At 39.0% G+C, this 17,796-nt stretch overlaps 1 protein-coding gene and 14 non-coding genes across 18 annotated transcripts in view; 8 read left to right on the forward strand and 7 right to left on the reverse strand.

The window, feature by feature from the left end:
* The window catches only part of atrnl1a (attractin-like 1a), a 286,426-nt gene that overhangs the window by 259,470 nt on the left and 9,160 nt on the right, over positions 1-17,796 (reverse strand). For all 4 annotated transcript variants that reach the window (XM_072677372.1, XM_072677371.1, XM_072677373.1 and 1 more), the window contains exons 2-7: positions 17,361-17,444; positions 17,154-17,267; positions 16,516-16,644; positions 15,479-15,687; positions 13,823-13,997; positions 13,317-13,404 (exon numbers count right to left, since the gene is read on the reverse strand). In XM_072677372.1, coding sequence (XP_072533473.1) covers positions 13,317-13,404; positions 13,823-13,997; positions 15,479-15,687; positions 16,516-16,644; positions 17,154-17,267; positions 17,361-17,444 — 799 coding nt within the window. The remainder of the gene's footprint in view (positions 1-13,316; positions 13,405-13,822; positions 13,998-15,478; positions 15,688-16,515; positions 16,645-17,153; positions 17,268-17,360; positions 17,445-17,796) is intronic.
* trnag-gcc (transfer RNA glycine (anticodon GCC)) lies at positions 2,741-2,811 on the forward strand. The gene has a single exon. It is a non-coding gene; the product is annotated as a tRNA-Gly (tRNA).
* trnag-gcc (transfer RNA glycine (anticodon GCC)) lies at positions 4,368-4,438 on the reverse strand. The gene has a single exon. It is a non-coding gene; the product is annotated as a tRNA-Gly (tRNA).
* On the forward strand, positions 5,190-5,260 carry trnag-gcc (transfer RNA glycine (anticodon GCC)). The gene has a single exon. It is a non-coding gene; the product is annotated as a tRNA-Gly (tRNA).
* On the forward strand, positions 5,823-5,893 carry trnag-gcc (transfer RNA glycine (anticodon GCC)). Its single transcript has one exon. It is a non-coding gene; the product is annotated as a tRNA-Gly (tRNA).
* trnag-gcc (transfer RNA glycine (anticodon GCC)) lies at positions 6,235-6,305 on the forward strand. The gene has a single exon. It is a non-coding gene; the product is annotated as a tRNA-Gly (tRNA).
* trnag-gcc (transfer RNA glycine (anticodon GCC)) lies at positions 6,619-6,689 on the forward strand. The gene has a single exon. It is a non-coding gene; the product is annotated as a tRNA-Gly (tRNA).
* trnag-gcc (transfer RNA glycine (anticodon GCC)) lies at positions 7,478-7,548 on the forward strand. The gene has a single exon. It is a non-coding gene; the product is annotated as a tRNA-Gly (tRNA).
* trnag-gcc (transfer RNA glycine (anticodon GCC)) lies at positions 8,399-8,469 on the forward strand. The gene has a single exon. It is a non-coding gene; the product is annotated as a tRNA-Gly (tRNA).
* On the forward strand, positions 8,690-8,760 carry trnag-gcc (transfer RNA glycine (anticodon GCC)). Its single transcript has one exon. It is a non-coding gene; the product is annotated as a tRNA-Gly (tRNA).
* On the reverse strand, positions 9,990-10,060 carry trnag-gcc (transfer RNA glycine (anticodon GCC)). The gene has a single exon. It is a non-coding gene; the product is annotated as a tRNA-Gly (tRNA).
* On the reverse strand, positions 11,438-11,508 carry trnag-gcc (transfer RNA glycine (anticodon GCC)). Its single transcript has one exon. It is a non-coding gene; the product is annotated as a tRNA-Gly (tRNA).
* trnag-gcc (transfer RNA glycine (anticodon GCC)) lies at positions 11,896-11,966 on the reverse strand. Its single transcript has one exon. It is a non-coding gene; the product is annotated as a tRNA-Gly (tRNA).
* On the reverse strand, positions 12,878-12,948 carry trnag-gcc (transfer RNA glycine (anticodon GCC)). The gene has a single exon. It is a non-coding gene; the product is annotated as a tRNA-Gly (tRNA).
* trnag-gcc (transfer RNA glycine (anticodon GCC)) lies at positions 13,178-13,248 on the reverse strand. The gene has a single exon. It is a non-coding gene; the product is annotated as a tRNA-Gly (tRNA).

A 17,796-nucleotide genomic window follows, 5' to 3' on the forward strand; every position in this document is an offset into this window, starting at 1 on the left:
CTGAAAGCTGTCTGAATACTAATAGCCACTTGTGGAGAATCCTGCTAAACTTCTATGAGAATGTGAGTTAAAAAAAAAAGAGGTTGAAGACAAATAAAACCTAAATTTTAAAAATCACATAAAAACAACATTTTTACAACAGGTTTTTGTCTGAGCATTTATCATTTTATAATTCTATCAGTCAATATTACTGCAATGTTTTTATATTATTTATATCAGTGCAGGCCTAATAAAAACCTTTTTTCCTAAAAGAAACTTCAGCAACTAAGGAAATAAGTAAACCAGCCACTGCAGCTGGAAAACACGTCCACTCCTCCCACTTCAACGCCAGGCGCACAAAGTTTCTCTAGCGTTATACTTTGTCCCTTGACATTCACGACAATTCGCTCTACATTATCAGCATCCTAATACCTCTCTCCTCCGGCTCATTAGAATGTGTGAAGAGGAAACCACCTCGTCTCCAGATCTGTTCATTTATATGCTAATTACAGGACTGTCCACTCGCAGTGCAGAGCTGACTGATTCCAGCTTTATCCGAAGAGACAGAAAAGAGAGGAGACAAAAAGAAGTAAAGGCATGGAGAAGGATAGAGTATGTGTTGACACAATAAATCTCAGGATTTACATGCGTGGCAGTGTGTAAAGCATGTGTAAATCAATATTCAACAAGTCTGCTCCAGAGTTAATACGTGAAACCTGGAGACGGAACTCTCTGAATTCAGAAAGAGTGTGGGCATTAATCTGATTTATCACGGCTACAACGCTGGAAAGCACCGGTTACAGATATCTGAGGAGTGAGGAAGTAAATAATTTAGTATGAACCTGAGTGGAAAGAAATAAAAGGGAAGAAAGGTAGGAATAGCTCTGGGGTACAAACAGGGACATTACAGTATTGGTAGGTGTTTATAGGCTATAGCAGTATATACACTGATCAACCACAACATTAAAACCACCTGCCTAATTCTGTGTAGGTCCTTCTCTTACTACCAAAACAGCCCCAACCTGTTAAAGCATGGACTCAGCAAGACCTCTGAAGGTGCCCAGTGGTATCTGCCATGAAGACGTTTGTGCTTTAAGTCCTGTATGTAGAGGTGGGGCCTTCATGGATCACACTCAATGAGTCTTGAATGTCACCAGTTCGACGGTTGGCCTTCCTTGGAACACTGGTCCAACACTGGTAGGTCCTGGACACCGCATATTGGGAACACCCCACAAGAAATGGCAGATTTTGTTTTGGAGATGTTCTGACACAGTTGTCTAGAACATCACAGCTTGGCTTTTGTCAAAGTGTCTCAGATTCTTATACTTGCCCATTTTTTCCTGCTTTCAACTGACTGTTCACTTCCCTAAATCTACATATTTGGACGTAAACAATCCAGTTCTTGAAGGTGATCCCACCTCTTGACAGATACTAATTTGGTAACTTGATAATCAATGTTACCGACTTCACATGTCATGGTTTTAATGTTATGGCTGATCAGTCGTCTTCTTGTTGTGTTGTCATGATCTACACTTTTTTTAATTTGATGCAATTCTCAAAACATCTCAGACACAGCTCTCCAATAAATGCAAGCCACATGTCGATTTTAAGAAAAAGACTGACCACCAAAGGAATCTATTCGAAACAACAGAGACAACCAGCAATTCATGCACACAGAACATGGCTTAAAAAAAAGACTGAGGTAAAGTTTAGGCTAGCTTAGTCTTCAGAGTTCAGCATCACAAATAGCCACTAATCCATTAACACAAATGGTTTTTATTTTGTTCACAATATTATTTAAATATTATCTCGACCACATGTCATATATTTATCCACACTGATTACATCCTCAGTCCACACGTGTCCTCACTCTCTTTAACTTTCTTTAAGTAATGGTTTTCTTTTATTTACTCATTTACTCATTTTATTTACTTTGGAATATCAAGCGGTCAAAGAATTTTAATTGTGAATAACTTCAGAAAATCATAAAGTTAATTGCAATTAATCATATTTCTAAAAATCTGTGTAAATGTTTTAGAAAATATGCTTTTTTAAGTCTATATATCTATCCTTACCAGGTAGGTGTCTCGTCGCTGCTATCCTATTCCTTGCACTGAACATCTGTTTAGGGTGCTCACTTTACTTTTGATGTTCCACTGCTTTGCCACATCCATAAACTTCTATATTTTCTTTTTACTTATTCTGTTTCTCTCTTTTTTATATTGATATTTATAAGATTATGTTGGTAAATGAAGAAACTGCAAAGTAAGACTTTAATTGTACAGTGTAACTGATTGTTTCTGCTGTGCATATGACAAACCCTTGACTCTAACAGCCACACTGTCGCACAAATATCTGTCGCTATAAAGCATGTCTCAGACATTAGCACCCTAATCATTCTCAGCAAAGCACTGACCATCAAATTACACATGCAGACCCATCAACATTAATAATATTTGTTAAAAAAACAACAACATTGCCTTAATGAGTAATCCAAGCCATAAAACTGATATAACTAAACAATAACAAACCACGCAGAGCCTTCCAAAGACTCCAAAACACTTATAAATAATAAAACTAAGTGGCTTTTAAATAACTACATGGACATAAATGCAGTTGAATGCATGAGTCCATGAGGTTCTTCTACTGTAAGAGGATGGGAATTCCACCAATTCTAATGTCAAGTGAACAAGAGCTGGTAAAGAGAAAGGATAGGAGGCCTTGTGTAATGTTGCCACAGGTCAGAAGGCCATGCAGCCAAGCATTGGTGGTTCAGTGGTAGAATTCTCGCCTGCCACGCGGGAGGCCCGGGTTCGATTCCCGGCCAATGCACAGCCTACTTTTGGTTTCAGCCACATAACAGGGTTTTAACAATCCACAGCCTTTTGTTGAGACAAACACCATTCAGTTGATATTATATATATACACACAAAATGAGCACAATGTCAAGCCACTTCATAATCTTTTAATCCTCCCTTGACATTAAAGGAGCGTAAGAAAAGCAAAGGAGGGTGCTCGTCTGGGGAGCGACAAACAGAAGCTAAACAAAACCGAAAAATGGGAAATGACTCATAGTGGAAGTGACTAAGAAAGGCACAGGAATTATTACCCGTCTACACAAATCACTACGACTACTTGAGGTAACAACCATCGTAATGGAGTCGACCAAAATAAACACCTAGCAAATAACTAGAGATTTTAATATGGTCACAGTTTGATCACAGATCTCCATAAAGTTTTCTGCTTAGGATGCAGAAAAACTAAGAGAAACACAGATTTAACAGGTCAAACAAGCTTTTTTTTATTAGTAGGACCTTTATTAGTCCATAATTAGAGCTTTATTACTCCAGAATTAGAACTGCACTACCTGCAAACTTTAAGACCATATTATGCAAATTATTTAGTTCTGTTAAGTCTCTAATTTGAGATGAAGATATATCACTGCAGATGTGAGTTTCAACCCTTTATCAGCTGATAAACTGAAATTTAACTGAGATTTGTTTTTGTAACCATGAACTATACCTAATTAACATATTCTAATTATGTGATGCAAATGAACTTAATAAATACTTACTCAGTGCTTTTTAGTCTAATAATTCAGTGATGAGTCTTCACTTATGAGTTAATTAAGGTCATAATAAATGTAGCTTTATGCATAAATAAAAAAAAAACATAATTTATAAATGTCTAATTCAGGCTTTATTGAAAGGATCATTTGTTACCTTTATAAAATCTTTGTATAAAAATTTCTGTTCTTAAAATGAGGTGTTACCAAATTTCCCTATAAATGACATAAGAACAGAAACCCTCTCGTCTCAAGACACATTTATAATAGAAGCCAAAGAGACAGCATTGAAAAACTCTCCCACTGGATTCTCATGTCAGTGCTGAAACACATTCCTAGTTGTTTCACTTCTAAAAAATATATATTAAAGATAATTTACATTGATTTTTAAACACGGTATGCTGTAATATACAGATACAAATGCCAAAACATTGTTTTTATAAATGTGTCACTTGCTTAGTAAAACCATAAGTATTATTATTCAATGTATCTGAATTCTACAAATTAATCCTTAGATATCAAAGTGGATTTGTCCATAGCTTTTATTTATTTATTTATTTATTCTTTTTTTTTTACATTTCAGTTTTCTCCAAAACCTGGTTGCTTAGATAAGTCCAGCTGAGCCTTGTGTGGTACATTTTAAGGTTAACACTGTAACTTGCCACATTGACACATGCGATTTAAGCTAACACAAGGCTTCGGAGGTAGTCTGCTGGTGTGACATTTAGTTTGGCATTTGGTCAAAAGCAGTCACAAGACATGGTTTGTGTGTGGAGGTATTAGAATAATGTTAAGTGCATGTTAACTGTTCAAAAGAAGGCTGTGCATTGGCCGGGAATCGAACCCGGGCCTCCCGCGTGGCAGGCGAGAATTCTACCACTGAACCACCAATGCTGAGCTGAGAGGTCATGTGATCCCTTCGGGCTGTGAAGACACAGAGCGCTGGCTGTTGCGCCACATCAGCAGGAAGCCATACTTGTTTTCAGCCTCCTTAAACCCTCCCCCGCCCCATAAACCCCTCTCCACAGCCCCTCCCTCCAAAGGCATGCATGCACACAGACTGGAGTGCTCTTAAATGAGTTATGTTACTACGGACAATCCGCTTGAACAGACATTCCCCTGCACTTGATAACATAAATAAAAAAATCAGGGCAAACTTTTATTAACTTTTATTAAAACTTCTCATTAAGCTTTAATTCACAAATTCATTATGATCTTAATTAGCTCATAAATGAAGGCTGTAGACTAAAAAGCACTAAATGAATATTAAAAAAAAATACTAAATGAGTATTTAAAACACATCTCTGTTATATCAGCGTAAGTTCCATTAAGAAATGATACGTTATGCACACTAAGCGTCAAAATTATTAGGTATATCTACCTTACATCTACACTCACTGTCCATTTTATCAGGTCCAATGTGATACTTGCATCATTGAGTGTGTTTCCTTGGTACGAGTGTAAGTGTACACTTACTGGCCACTTACTGCTCATTCTAACATGGACACATTTGCAGTGGGTGTGAAACATGGTCGTGGCTTCTGCTGTGAGAGTAGAAAGGAAGTGTGGCTTCCTGCAGATGTGCTGGTGTGCTCAGCATGGTGTATCTTCACAGCTGGATGAGGTCAGACTTTTAGACAGCTCAGCATTGGTGGTTCAGTGGTAGAATTCTCGCCTGCCACGCGGGAGGCCAGGGTTCGATTCCCGGCCAATGCACAGCCCCTTTTTTTTTTTTGACATATTTAACAAAATATGTGCCACTCAAAAACGAAAAAGCTGTGAATGCTGCTTTTGTAAAATACTACTTTTAACTGTATGGAAATGTGTCCCACAAACACTTACAGCAAAGTCTGCTAAATTTATCAGGTGCTTTTGTGTGTTCAGATTTAGGACTTTTACTAAATACAAAAAAAACTACTGGTTATAAGACATATAAAGGAATACCAATCCAGACCTAAAGATAATGAATAATAACCCTCTTGAGAAAAACATGGGCCTCTATAAGGAGCCGTCACAGATGGCTACATTAAAGGGAAAGGGAAAGAAACGGTGCAGCCAACAGAGAGCAAACATCTCATGGAAATATTGAGCAAATATGATCTTATAGAACATGAAAACAGTCCCAAACTTTCTGCTAGTCAGGCACTGCACTACAGCAACACATGCTGCAGGACAGGCAGTCACAGCTAGAGGGAGACACATTCCTATAGTCAGAGAAGCAACAGGCTCTCCCTACCCTCCGGTCATAGCTGAATGGGGTCATATAGCTGCCAGCTCAGCATTGGTGGTTCAGTGGTAGAATTCTCGCCTGCCACGCGGGAGGCCCGGGTTCGATTCCCGGCCAATGCACAGCCCTTTTTTTGACTGGTATTTTAACAAAAGATGTGAGAATTACTATTTTATTTTTACTAAAGTATTAATAAATAACTACTTTATTTCTGAATTGAGTTTCTCAACAGTAAAGCATGGCAATTGTCCAAATGGTCCTCTTATATATATATATATATAAAAACATAAAACATATGCATCTATGCAATTTTAGGATTGAGAAACCCTGCAGAGTAGTTAACACATGCTGCAGGAAATGGAAGTCACAGCTAGAGGGCGACGTATTTCTGTGGTCTAAGCAGCGACAGGCTCTGCCCGTCCTTCATTCACAGCTGAATGAGGTCACATGACTTCCCAGCTCAGCATTGGTGGTTCAGTGGTAGAATTCTCGCCTGCCACGCGGGAGGCCCGGGTTCGATTCCCGGCCAATGCACAGCCTTACCTTTTGACAAGTAGAGCATTAATCAAAACATTGTATGTGCATATATGCCACAGCACCTGGTGAAAAGTCAGACAAAGATAACTTTGTTAACTAAGAACAACAGCCTTTCCTGAGCCGTCAATGTTCCTGTTGCACCTGGATGGGATTACCTACTGTAACATCAGTCATTAATATTTAATAAGAATTTACATTGACATCCTATATGGTCTAAATAAGCTAAAGAATGAAGACCCTGCAAGAGCAGCAACTGGCTCTTCCTACCCTTCATTCACAGCTGTATGAGGCCAGATGAAGCACCAGCTCAGCATTGGTGGTTCAGTGGTAGAATTCTCGCCTGCCACGCGGGAGGCCCGGGTTCGATTCCCGGCCAATGCACAGCCCTTTTTGTGACTGGTAAAACACAGTGTATTTTAACAAAAGTAAAAGTTGTGAGGAGTTAATTACTAAAGTTTACTAAAGTATTAATAAATAACTACTTAATTTCTGAATTGAGTTTCTCCATTCATGTCAGCAACAATGAGCAACAATCTTATAGAACATGAACAGTCCCCCTTTCTTCTAGTCAGGCACTGCACTACAGCAACACGTTCTGCAGGACAGGCAGTCACAGCTAGAGGGCGACACATTCCTATAGTCAGAGAAGCAACAGGCTCTCCCTACCCTCCAGGCACAGCTGGATGGGGTAGAAGATCAGTTGAACAATTCTCATCATGTTTTGACATGTACAGCACGCAGAAAAACTCAGTATCTTTAAAACTGTACTTTTTCAAATAAACAGCATGCACATCCAGGCTTCAGTGCACTGAACATCATGCAACATGATTTGGCCAGGGGGTTCGATTCCCAGCCTCCTTTTGGCTTTTATTACTTGTTTACAAGTGTGCTTGTGAGAACAGCGATAAAGTGAGGCAGCTTAGGTTCTGGTGCAAGGACAGTTTCTCTATAAATGCCACATGGACACAATTCCTCACCTCTGTCTGTACAACAGAAGGGCTACAGTGGAGGAGAGTGCACAGCTTTAGACCTCTTCTGGTCCTTTAGACCTCCTCCTTACCCGTTTCTCCAGGCTTCTACAGTTTCTCAACAAACATTTTTCTCAAACTACATTAGCTTCCTCCCTCTGGAGCAGCAACAGGTCCTCTGTCACATGACTCACCAGCTCAGCATTGGTGGTTCAGTGGTAGAATTCTCGCCTGCCACGCGGGAGGCCCGGGTTCGATTCCCGGCCAATGCACAGCCTCTTTTTTTAAGGCCTACTTGTTATTCACTTTGTTTATAACTGCATGTACTCAGGCTCAAATATTGCACATATGAGCATGTATTTTATATTTAAAAAAAAAACAGATCTAGAGATTTGCTCACTTTGAAAAAATCACTAACTGCTCTTTTCTTTCTTTGATCTCAATTCTGGTTTCTTCAAATCTTTCCTTTTCAAAAAAAAAGAAAAAAACTGAAAAATATTCTTATAATTCATGTTTATGCATATTCACATGCACATTAAATGACAGCTAAAACAGGAAAGCTGCTAAAGGATCTCAATTTGCAGTTATATCCACAGTCACCAAACTCACTAGGCTGTCTAGTCTGTGGTAAGAAGATGACATATCGTAGGTGTGGGAAATGTGTGATAGATTACACTACAGTAAGCTGTTCTTGAGACATTATGGGTTTCATTAGTGCTTGTACACCACTGAAAAGCTACATATATCTACAAAACAGATTTTTTTTGCTAAGTAATCTTAAACAGAACTGCAGATACATACTTTGGTGCTTTTTCTCCTAAAATAAATGTTAATATTTCTTTTATTAGTTTGAAAATATTTTCTTCATTACTATTATTTTTGGATTAACCATCAAAGTAAGTATTTAATTACAAATTGTAATCAGTACTGGCAGCTTTATGATGTATAACCATAAATGAGGCTGAAACAAATACAGACTGCAGATTCACAGTACATCTAACACATCTAAAGTTATTGTGGCGGACAGCAGAAAAGAGCTAAAGTAAGGATTCAACCATACAAGGTAGAGGGAATGCCGGTGCCTCTCTCAACTACCCTCAAGTCAGAGGCTTTATCAGCTCAGCATTGGTGGTTCAGTGGTAGAATTCTCGCCTGCCACGCGGGAGGCCCGGGTTCGATTCCCGGCCAATGCACAGCCTTGTTTTTCAGGCCTACTTAATATTTACTTTATTAAAAAGTCCATGTACAGAAGCTCAAACATTGCATGTATTAGGTTTTATAGAAAACAGACCTCTAGCTCCCCTAACTGCTCTTTCGTTCTCTTGCGTGAGCAAAAGCATTTTCAAGAGCAGAAACAGGCTCTGCCCTCCCTCCATTCACAATTGGACGAGGGTCACATAGCTCAGCAGCTCAGCATTGGTGGTTCAGTGGTAGAATTCTCGCCTGCCACGCGGGAGGCCCGGGTTCGATTCCCGGCCAATGCACAGCCTTCTTTTGAACAGTTAACATGCACTTAACATTATTCTAATACCTCCACACACAAACCATGTCTTGTGACGGCTTTTGACCAAATGCCAAACTAAATGTCACACCAGCAGTCTACCTCCGAACCCTTGTGTTAGCTTAAATCGCATGTGTCAATGTGGCAAGTTACAGTGTTAACCTTAAAATGTACCACACATTATATAAGGCTCGGCCGGACTTATCTAAGCAACCAGGTTTTGGAGAAAACTGAAATGTAAAAAAAAAAAAGAATAAATAAATAAATAAATAAAAGCTATGGACAAATCCACTTTGGTATCTAAGGATTAATTTGTAGAATTCAGATACATGGAATAATAAAATGGGTAAAATGAAAAAAAGCTAAGTTTAAAATACATAACTGCAGATGTTTAACTAAAAGTAAATAGACACCTCCATCTCCCAGTTAGCTTGAAGCAGGATTAAAGGATTTTTTTTTTTAAAAGATGGTATTAATCAGTTCTCCCCACCTTTAACATACTCTCAAAGTAAGAGGTCTTCTCTACCCCACTTTAACAGGTTTAGACTCAGTGTAACTCTCATGTTTTTGGTTTGCGTCTGTATGTCAAAGTAGATCTACCATCTTATTCAGAAACCTCGACTCAGGACACCCTGCAACTGGGCTTTAGACTGGGCTGAATAACAAGCCTCAGACATTGAGAATAGTCTATCTCACTTAATCACTGATGACCAGTGCCCCCTCTCCCCCTGGATGTGCACGAATTTCCGTGTTGTAAACTCTGCTTACTTACAACTGGCCAGAATTTTCGTAAAAGATGCTATTAATCAGTTCCACTCGCATTCACCAGACTCTGCGGACAGAAAACAACCTTAATGGTAAGGATGGGAAATATGAGTTGATAAATTACACAACAGTGAGATTTCTAAAACTGTAAAAGATACATGCAGACATCTATGCGACACATATTCTGTTAAATAATCTTAAACTATGAAACGCTCCTTGCTTCAGTTGTATGCATATTGGTGGGTACACTTTTAATGGAATGGCGTCCTTTTTGTGAGCCATGACTAGCTGCTCAAAGCACTTCTTGACAATTAGGGTGAGCGCTACAGGGTGGTAGTGGACAGCAGCCGTAATATTAGTAAATATGTATGCAAGTTTGTGTAGCATGTTTTATTGTTTGTTTGTTTTTTAAAATGCCATCAGTTTAAATCGAGCAAAACAAGGCTGTGCATTGGCCGGGAATCGAACCCGGGCCTCCCGCGTGGCAGGCGAGAATTCTACCACTGAACCACCAATGCTGAGCTGCTGAGCTATGCGCCCCCTTTCAGCTGTGAGTCTGTTTCTGCTCCTGAAAATGCTTCTGCTCACAGGCGTTCCCTCTACCCTGCACGGCTGAAGTCTCACTTCAGCCCTTTCCTCTTTCTCTGTGTTCTGCTGTTCGCTGTAATAGCTGTAGATATGTTGTGAATCTGCCACTAAACCACCAATGCTGAGCTGGCATGTTATGTGATGCATGCTGTGAGAGTAGGCAGGGTGTCTGTCTTTCTGGTGTCTGCTGTATGCCATAATAAAAAAACTGCTGATCAGAAAAACAGAAAAAGTTATGCACATTTAAATCTGCAGACTACAACTTATTTTCCCCCTGTGTAAAGCCCAATCACTACTGCCCTGTGATTTCTGGCTGTGTGTTTACAGTCGCTGTAAGTGGTTTACAGTCTGTTTGCACTGCTGCTTAAAAAAAGGCATTGCCTTTCTAACCACCACATGACAAACTGCCTTGCTGGCAGATCACGTGACCTCATCCAGCTGTGATTGTAGGGCAGGCTGAGCCTGACAGCACTGAGCGAGGAATGCTTCACATATGTCGAGAGTGTAACTACATGTAACCTCCTCCACTGTAGTTGGAAGAAGACCCTTTAATTCACTCCCCCTTAGTTCTCATATTTCTCTGAAACCTCCACCTTTAACTTCTTCCACTGGTTCACACAATATATAAGGCAACATAAAGCTTTCCAGTCATTTGTTTCCAGTAGTCAGATGACTTGAACTACTATACTGCATTTGGTTAAAAACACTCATAACAGTAATTACTATGTATGGACATTTCAGAGACATGTTATTTACATAAGCTTAGATATCATCATAAATAAAGCAAGTCAAAACAAGGCTGTGCACTGGCTAGGAATGAAACCCGGGCTTCCCAAGTGAAAAGTGAGAATTATACCGTTTGTAATTAAATACTTGGTTGATTACTTGCTTAATAAAAAAAAGTCATTTAATACAAACAAAACCATGTATCATACAAAGCCATCCAAAGCTTCCTGGAAGAAGATAAACTAAAAATCTTTATTTGAGAAATAACATTATTATTTTATTATTGTTTTTACGAGTGGCAAAAATGCACATAATACAATTAATTGTTGTGCCCATCAGACTTAACCTCTTACTGTAAGGATAGTAGTAGTAGTGCTAGGGTTGAAGTAGGTAATTGACATTCACATTACTGTGATACCAATGACCAAATCAAGAAGAGGTTTTATTTTCCCACCTTTATTTATTTATTGTAATATTCTACATTAACTTGCCTACACTGATATATAGACATATATACAGTACCTAAATGCATTTGGTCCAAACTTTGCACTTGTATGGCAATGCAAGCCAAAAGAAGGCTGTGCATTGGCCGGGAATCGAACCCGGGCCTCCCGCGTGGCAGGCGAGAATTCTACCACTGAACCACCAATGCTGAGCTGATGAGGCATGTGACCTCGACCAGATGTAAGAGTGTGCAGAGCCTGCTGCTCCAAAAAAAGTTTTCTCCATCTTACTTTGATAGGTAATATTATATTATAATACTATTATTATAAACATTATTAATATTATTTATTATTGTAAAGAACAGTGAGTGGCAAAAATGCATTTCTACTGATTCATTTTTTCATGAATCACAGTGCAGTCCACTGATCATACTACTATCCTGTGCTTACTGGTTGTATAGTTATAGTTGATGTAATCAGTACAGTGCTTGCACAATTTACTCTCTGTTGCCACTGCTGTCTGTGGCTTTTCAAAACAGAGCCCTGCTGTTTTAATGCTATCACATGTATAAACAATACAAGCCAAAACAAGGCTGTGCATTGGCCGGGAATCGAACCCGGGCCTCCCGCGTGGCAGGCGAGAATTCTACCACTGAACCACCAATGCTGAGCTGATTAGTGATGTGACCTCATTCAGCTATGACTGGAGGGTAAGCAGTTTCTGCAGTACGCTGCAACAGATTTCACATAACTTATAACATTTGTAATTAACTTACATTGTTAATTACTCAAGTAACTGCCACGTAATAAAAACTGAATTTATATGCAGGGTTGTTCGTAGGCTTTATTGCTGTGTAGTTTAGCTTTCAGGTGGATTTGACCAGTGAAAATGTGTCACGGGCTCGCTTAAGACCCATTATCACACATATTTCCCACTCCTACAGTGAATGTCATTTTCTGACCACAGATATGACAGCCTACTAGGTTGAATGAATGTGGATAGAACTGAAAATTAAGATAATTTGGAACATTTCCCTCTTGGAGTCTTTAACCTTCTGTTTTTCCACTCTGTAGTGGAGGAAAAAACTGTAAAGGCTATTATAGAGCCAGAGTATGTCCACAACACTACCCTGGATCACGGTCACCTGTAACCATATCCCATGAACTGGTCTCTAGGTCATACAGTGTTTGCACAGAGAAAAAACTTCTACCACTGACCTACGAATGCTGAGCTGGCAGATCACGTGACCTCATGAAGTTGTGACTGGAAGGTGGGAACACAGAAGGAGATGGAGAGCTTCACAGTCATGTTTTGTAAAGCACCCTGATGATTTGGTCAAAACCATTCATATGCAAGCACTTCTGAGAAGCAGGTTATTCACACGGTGGTAAAGTGTTTCATGCTGAACAATGCAAACCAATTTTTATACTGGTTGTATAGTTAATGTAATCAGTACAGCGCTTGCTTGTTTATTCTCTGTTGCCACTGCTGTCTGTTGCCATTCAAAACACTGAAAACAGGCGCCTGCTATCTTAATGCTATCACATGTATAAACAATACAAGCCAAAAGTAGGCTGTGCATTGGCCGGGAATCGAACCCGGGCCTCCCGCGTGGCAGGCGAGAATTCTACCACTGAACCACCAATGCTGAGCTGCTGAGTCATGTGACCTCATTCAGCTATGACTGGAGGGTAAGCAGTTTCTGCTGTATGCTATAACAGATATACCAGCTTGATGAGTTGAAGCTCAGTGAATTTGTGATGTTGTGAACCTGCACACAAAAAGTACCTAAACTCAGTGTTTCAAAACAATTAAAACAGGCCCCTGCTATCTTAATGCTATCACATGTATAAACAATGCAAGCCAAAACAAGGCTGTGCATTGGCCGGGAATCGAACCCGGGCCTCCCGCGTGGCAGGCGAGAATTCTACCACTGAACCACCAATGCTGAGCTGAACAAACACCCTTAGTGAGGAAGAATATCAGTATGACACATCAACTTAACATTGTTTGTACCTGATATAGAGCCAGAGTGTGTCCATAACGCTGCACTGGACCACTGTCGCTTGTAACCATATCCCATGAATTGTTCTCCAGATTATAACTGAAAAAAAAGAGACAGAAAACAAGATGTAAACAAAGAACAAAGTCACAACACATGCAATATTTAGCTCTTATCCAGAGCAAAATACAATCACTTTACAAAGACAGATGTAAACTTCTAAAGCCTTGATTTTTATAATAACATAATTTCTTCCTTCCTTTATTGTAATTGTTTCAGATGGTGTACAATTTCAGAGTGGCTTTACCTACTACTAAAAAAACAAAAAAAAAAAACAAATACAGTACACATCATTATATGTGATTATTTGCCAGAGCTTATCAAGTCAAATAAAAAAAAAACTATCAGAGTATATCTGATCACTGAAACTATCAGAGAACTTTTAAAAATGACAACATGATGTCAGACATACACACAACACTGAAAGACAGACACGCAGAGCAGACAAACCAGTCCTCACTTTATAACCATTTGAAAAGAGTTGTAGTTGAAGTTGTATCCTCCAATCACCCACATCAGCTCACCCTGAACCACTGCCTTATGGGACGTTCGAACGAGAGACCGGGCATCAGGCCTTATATTAGGAAGAAACCAGTAGGGTTCATCAGAAGGGTCTGGTATAGAGCAGTCTGGGCCTAAGAGAGATCACATGCCTAATTAATAAAAAGCTTACTAGGCAAGATTATATGTCATAAAAGTTAAAATGTGCAGCTCCAAAAGAGACCTGATTGATGAAGACTTGTTTGAATCCCCTTTAGAGGAGAACTTCACTCACACTGTGTGACAAAACTCTTAGCCAAATACAATACTGCCATCTAGTGGTTAAATCACTTTTGTGTTTTTAACGTTCACATCATTCTCAAACGATCAATACAATGTAATTTAGCCTGTAATAAGCCTGTCTGTACAACATGTCATAGTTCATACCAACTGTGCTCCTTTCATATAAATTATTTTTTATTATGGGCCAAGACTCATTCAATTCACCATGAGCAAAAACATTTTCAACATCAATCTCTAACAAAAATAAAAACTCAAGACTCAATTTCTTCACTTTTTCAGATTCACACATTTCTTACTCTTTTATAAGACCATTTTATTGTTATTTTTAGCATTCCTAGAATATTTAACTTTTACAAATCTTATGTTTTATCACATTTTTTTATGTAAACTACTGTGAGCTGCAATCCAAAAAAAAAACACTGAACCACAATCCGTATGTTAAGTGTCTTGTGGTGATCATCTATAGATGATAGTAATTTACTCTTCAGTAATATAAAGAGCTGTTTTAAAGGGGCTGTGATTTTTTTGCCCTTTTGTAATGGTAACTATATTGTTTGGCCTGAGTACTGACCTTAAAATAAAGGCTTGGGAGCTGAGAGATACGATCAGGATCTGAACAGCTACAGGCCAATGTGCTCGCTAACCACAATTCCTATTTTAATTTGACTTAAATCTCATAGAAAGTTAGTAGAGACAGTCACTCCAACAAAAGCAGAATAAACTCTTTAATACCCTTGATTTCAGAATACGTTTGTCCATATAGTGTATATGATGAACTCTGGACGATTACTCTGAACCGATAGCTTAGCATAGCCTTATCAAGACTACAGTTGGATACAGGCCAACTGTTTATCAATGCACTGATGATGAAAAACAGAATATTATTGATTAATACACCTAACTTACAAGATATGTTCAGATAAAGATGATAGATTATAGATTAAGATAACTATATTTATGATGAAGTAGATAATTCAACTGAGTAAGCCACATAATGCATTAGCTCACAGATTCAAAGCCTGACCTTTACTACCATTATGACTGAAATGCCCACACTGTCCTGACTGAGTTGAGTTATTCTAGCTTTTAACTGTATTTAAGCTGAACATAATGTATGTAATGATTTTTTTTTTATATAATTTTTTGGCAATCTATAACACTTACACTGGCAGCGTCTGCTTAAAGAGGTAAATGTGCAGAGGGAAAGACACATTTTAAAGACAATGGGAAAGGAAAGTTGGCCAGATTACTAAAATCAGACCACTCAGACCACAGTGGGGTTTGCAAAGCTGTTCCACATCTGTACAGCACAGAGCTAACACCGTCCTTTCACCTTGCCAGCTGTTGTTGCAGATACAGAGCTTTTCCCCAGTGAGGTCACAGTATCCGCGGTCAGGACTGCCACAGTTGTTCCAGCAGTAGGGGAAGTCACAGGCCTCGCCCTTCCAGTACACGTCACATTCACAGCGCACACTACTGGATTTCGAGTCACCCGCAACACACCTCCCATGAGCTGAGCAGTTATTAGGGCAGGAGTTTATTCTAAAAAAAAGGGAGAGGGACAAAAGACAAGTGACATCTGCAGCATACGGTCCATTATGAAAGACAATTATTTAGAGTCCACGGGCATTTTAACTTTAGAGTTTTATTTTTAATTAATTTTCCTCTCTCTGAATCTCAGAATATAAAGCTAATAGCACTTTAATTAAGCCTTTGTATAATGGCCTGTACCCTGTCAATTATTCCCCTGTGGAGGAAAGTCATTACTGGGGTGATGATTACATGCATTAATGTCCACTGCAGTCATTGTCTGTTGTAGGTAAGTGGAGGTGTAGGGGTGTGGCTCGACCTTTTAAGCTAAAAGATGCAGGATTACACTGCGGTTTTACACTGTGCTGTTCACTGTCTACAAGGAAAGCGCAGATGCGACAGCCAAAGTCTGATAGTTGGCTGGTTGGGTGGGTGAGATAGTTTAAGTGGGTGATGGGACAGAAAATCCAGTCTGAAGCCCATGCCTTCAAAACCATGTCAATACACCAAATCAGCACTTCACATTTTACATAATTTCATTTTTCAGACGATAGATTATATATGTGATTGGTCACAGAAATGCATGTTTGTTTACTTGGGTCTCCATTAAACATCCAAACATTTACAGCTTATTTACTTAATTATTCACTAACTATTGCAAAGCTTTTTAAGGTTTATTACAAAATCATGTGTCAAAATAGGTTTTATTTGTTTAAATAAGGAACATGAAATCAAATCCTGGATAGACCAACCATTATATTTTCAAGGCACAAGGTTAAAAAAAAAAGAAGCACCAGACTGGACACAGTGGCCTAGCTTTGAGTGTGGGTAAAGACTCACGAGTAGACAACGTCAAATCCTGTAAGGTTGTAGGCAGCATCACTGAAAAAGTGCAACAATGCAAAACCAGATGTGGTCACCACCTCCGGGACAGTTCTGTTCCCTTCTGTTTCTGGAACAACCAAGCCACTGCAAACACAGAAGAATTAAACACATTGGTGACCATCGAATACCACTTGTAACACAAACTATCCATACAGAAATTTTCTTTGGTGAGCAAAATAAAGGGGTTTATTTGAACAGGTTAGTGAAGTGGTGTTACCAGTTAGAAGCCAAAACAAAAGCTAAAGTTGGTTGTAATTATAATTCTCCATTCTCCACCTTAAACAGCGCCGCAGTTACACTGTTGACATTTCAACAGCAGAAAGTAACTGCTGCATTTTTAATCATTAAGGTGCAAAGAAAGGTTTGAGGAAGAGGAAAACAACCAACAGCTCACAGAACAGCAGTTGAAGAGTTTGTTGGTATGTCAAAATAGGAGGATTTTAACCACTCCTTCATTGGGACATGCCTAATATTTATATACACCATCTATAAATGTCCAGCAAGACATAATTGTTGTTTGTGTAAAACAAGAAGAGGTTAAAATAGTGGTGTCCAAAAAAAAAATTAGTGCCCTGGACTAATTTTGCACTCACCTGAACACAGCTACCAAAGGTGCATAGATGGAGTCTCCGTCAAAGACGTACATGTGGTCCCAACCACACTCTGTAGCATAATGATTAAATCTCAGCCTGAGGACAGCTTCTGGACTGTGGCACAGAGAGAACCATGAGTGATTTGGAGAATCTCGCATCTGCAACACATTATGAATATAACAGAGGAATAAAGACTGCTAAACTCACTATCCCTCGATGAGCCATGTGCATTTGGTCTTGTCCTTGTAGTTCACGGGGCCATCTGTGAGTGATCCTGAGGGTTCGGTCAACCTGACAAAGACACAAACATTCAGTAAGAAAGAACAAATGGGCTGAGAGATTGTCGGGGAGGGTTAATTAACAATGCTTGATCTCTAAATATCATATTAATGGTGTCGCATGATTCAAACACACCAACAAAACCCAACAGAAGGCACATTATTTTTGGATATGACTGAGAAAACTAATGTAAAGCCCCTGGAAACACAATTTGATATACCGATTTTTTTTTGTATAATACTAAACTTTGGTGTCAGTATTATAAGAAAGCCCCCCAAAAATGTCTGCCCTCTATTACTGTCTATTACATATAAGTATTATAGTCACACCTTATATTTACATTATGATTATATTTGCATAATAG

The sequence above is a fragment of the Salminus brasiliensis genome, chromosome 4, assembly GCF_030463535.1.
Source record: "Salminus brasiliensis chromosome 4, fSalBra1.hap2, whole genome shotgun sequence".
NCBI classification, from domain to species: Eukaryota; Metazoa; Chordata; class Actinopteri; order Characiformes; family Bryconidae; genus Salminus; species Salminus brasiliensis.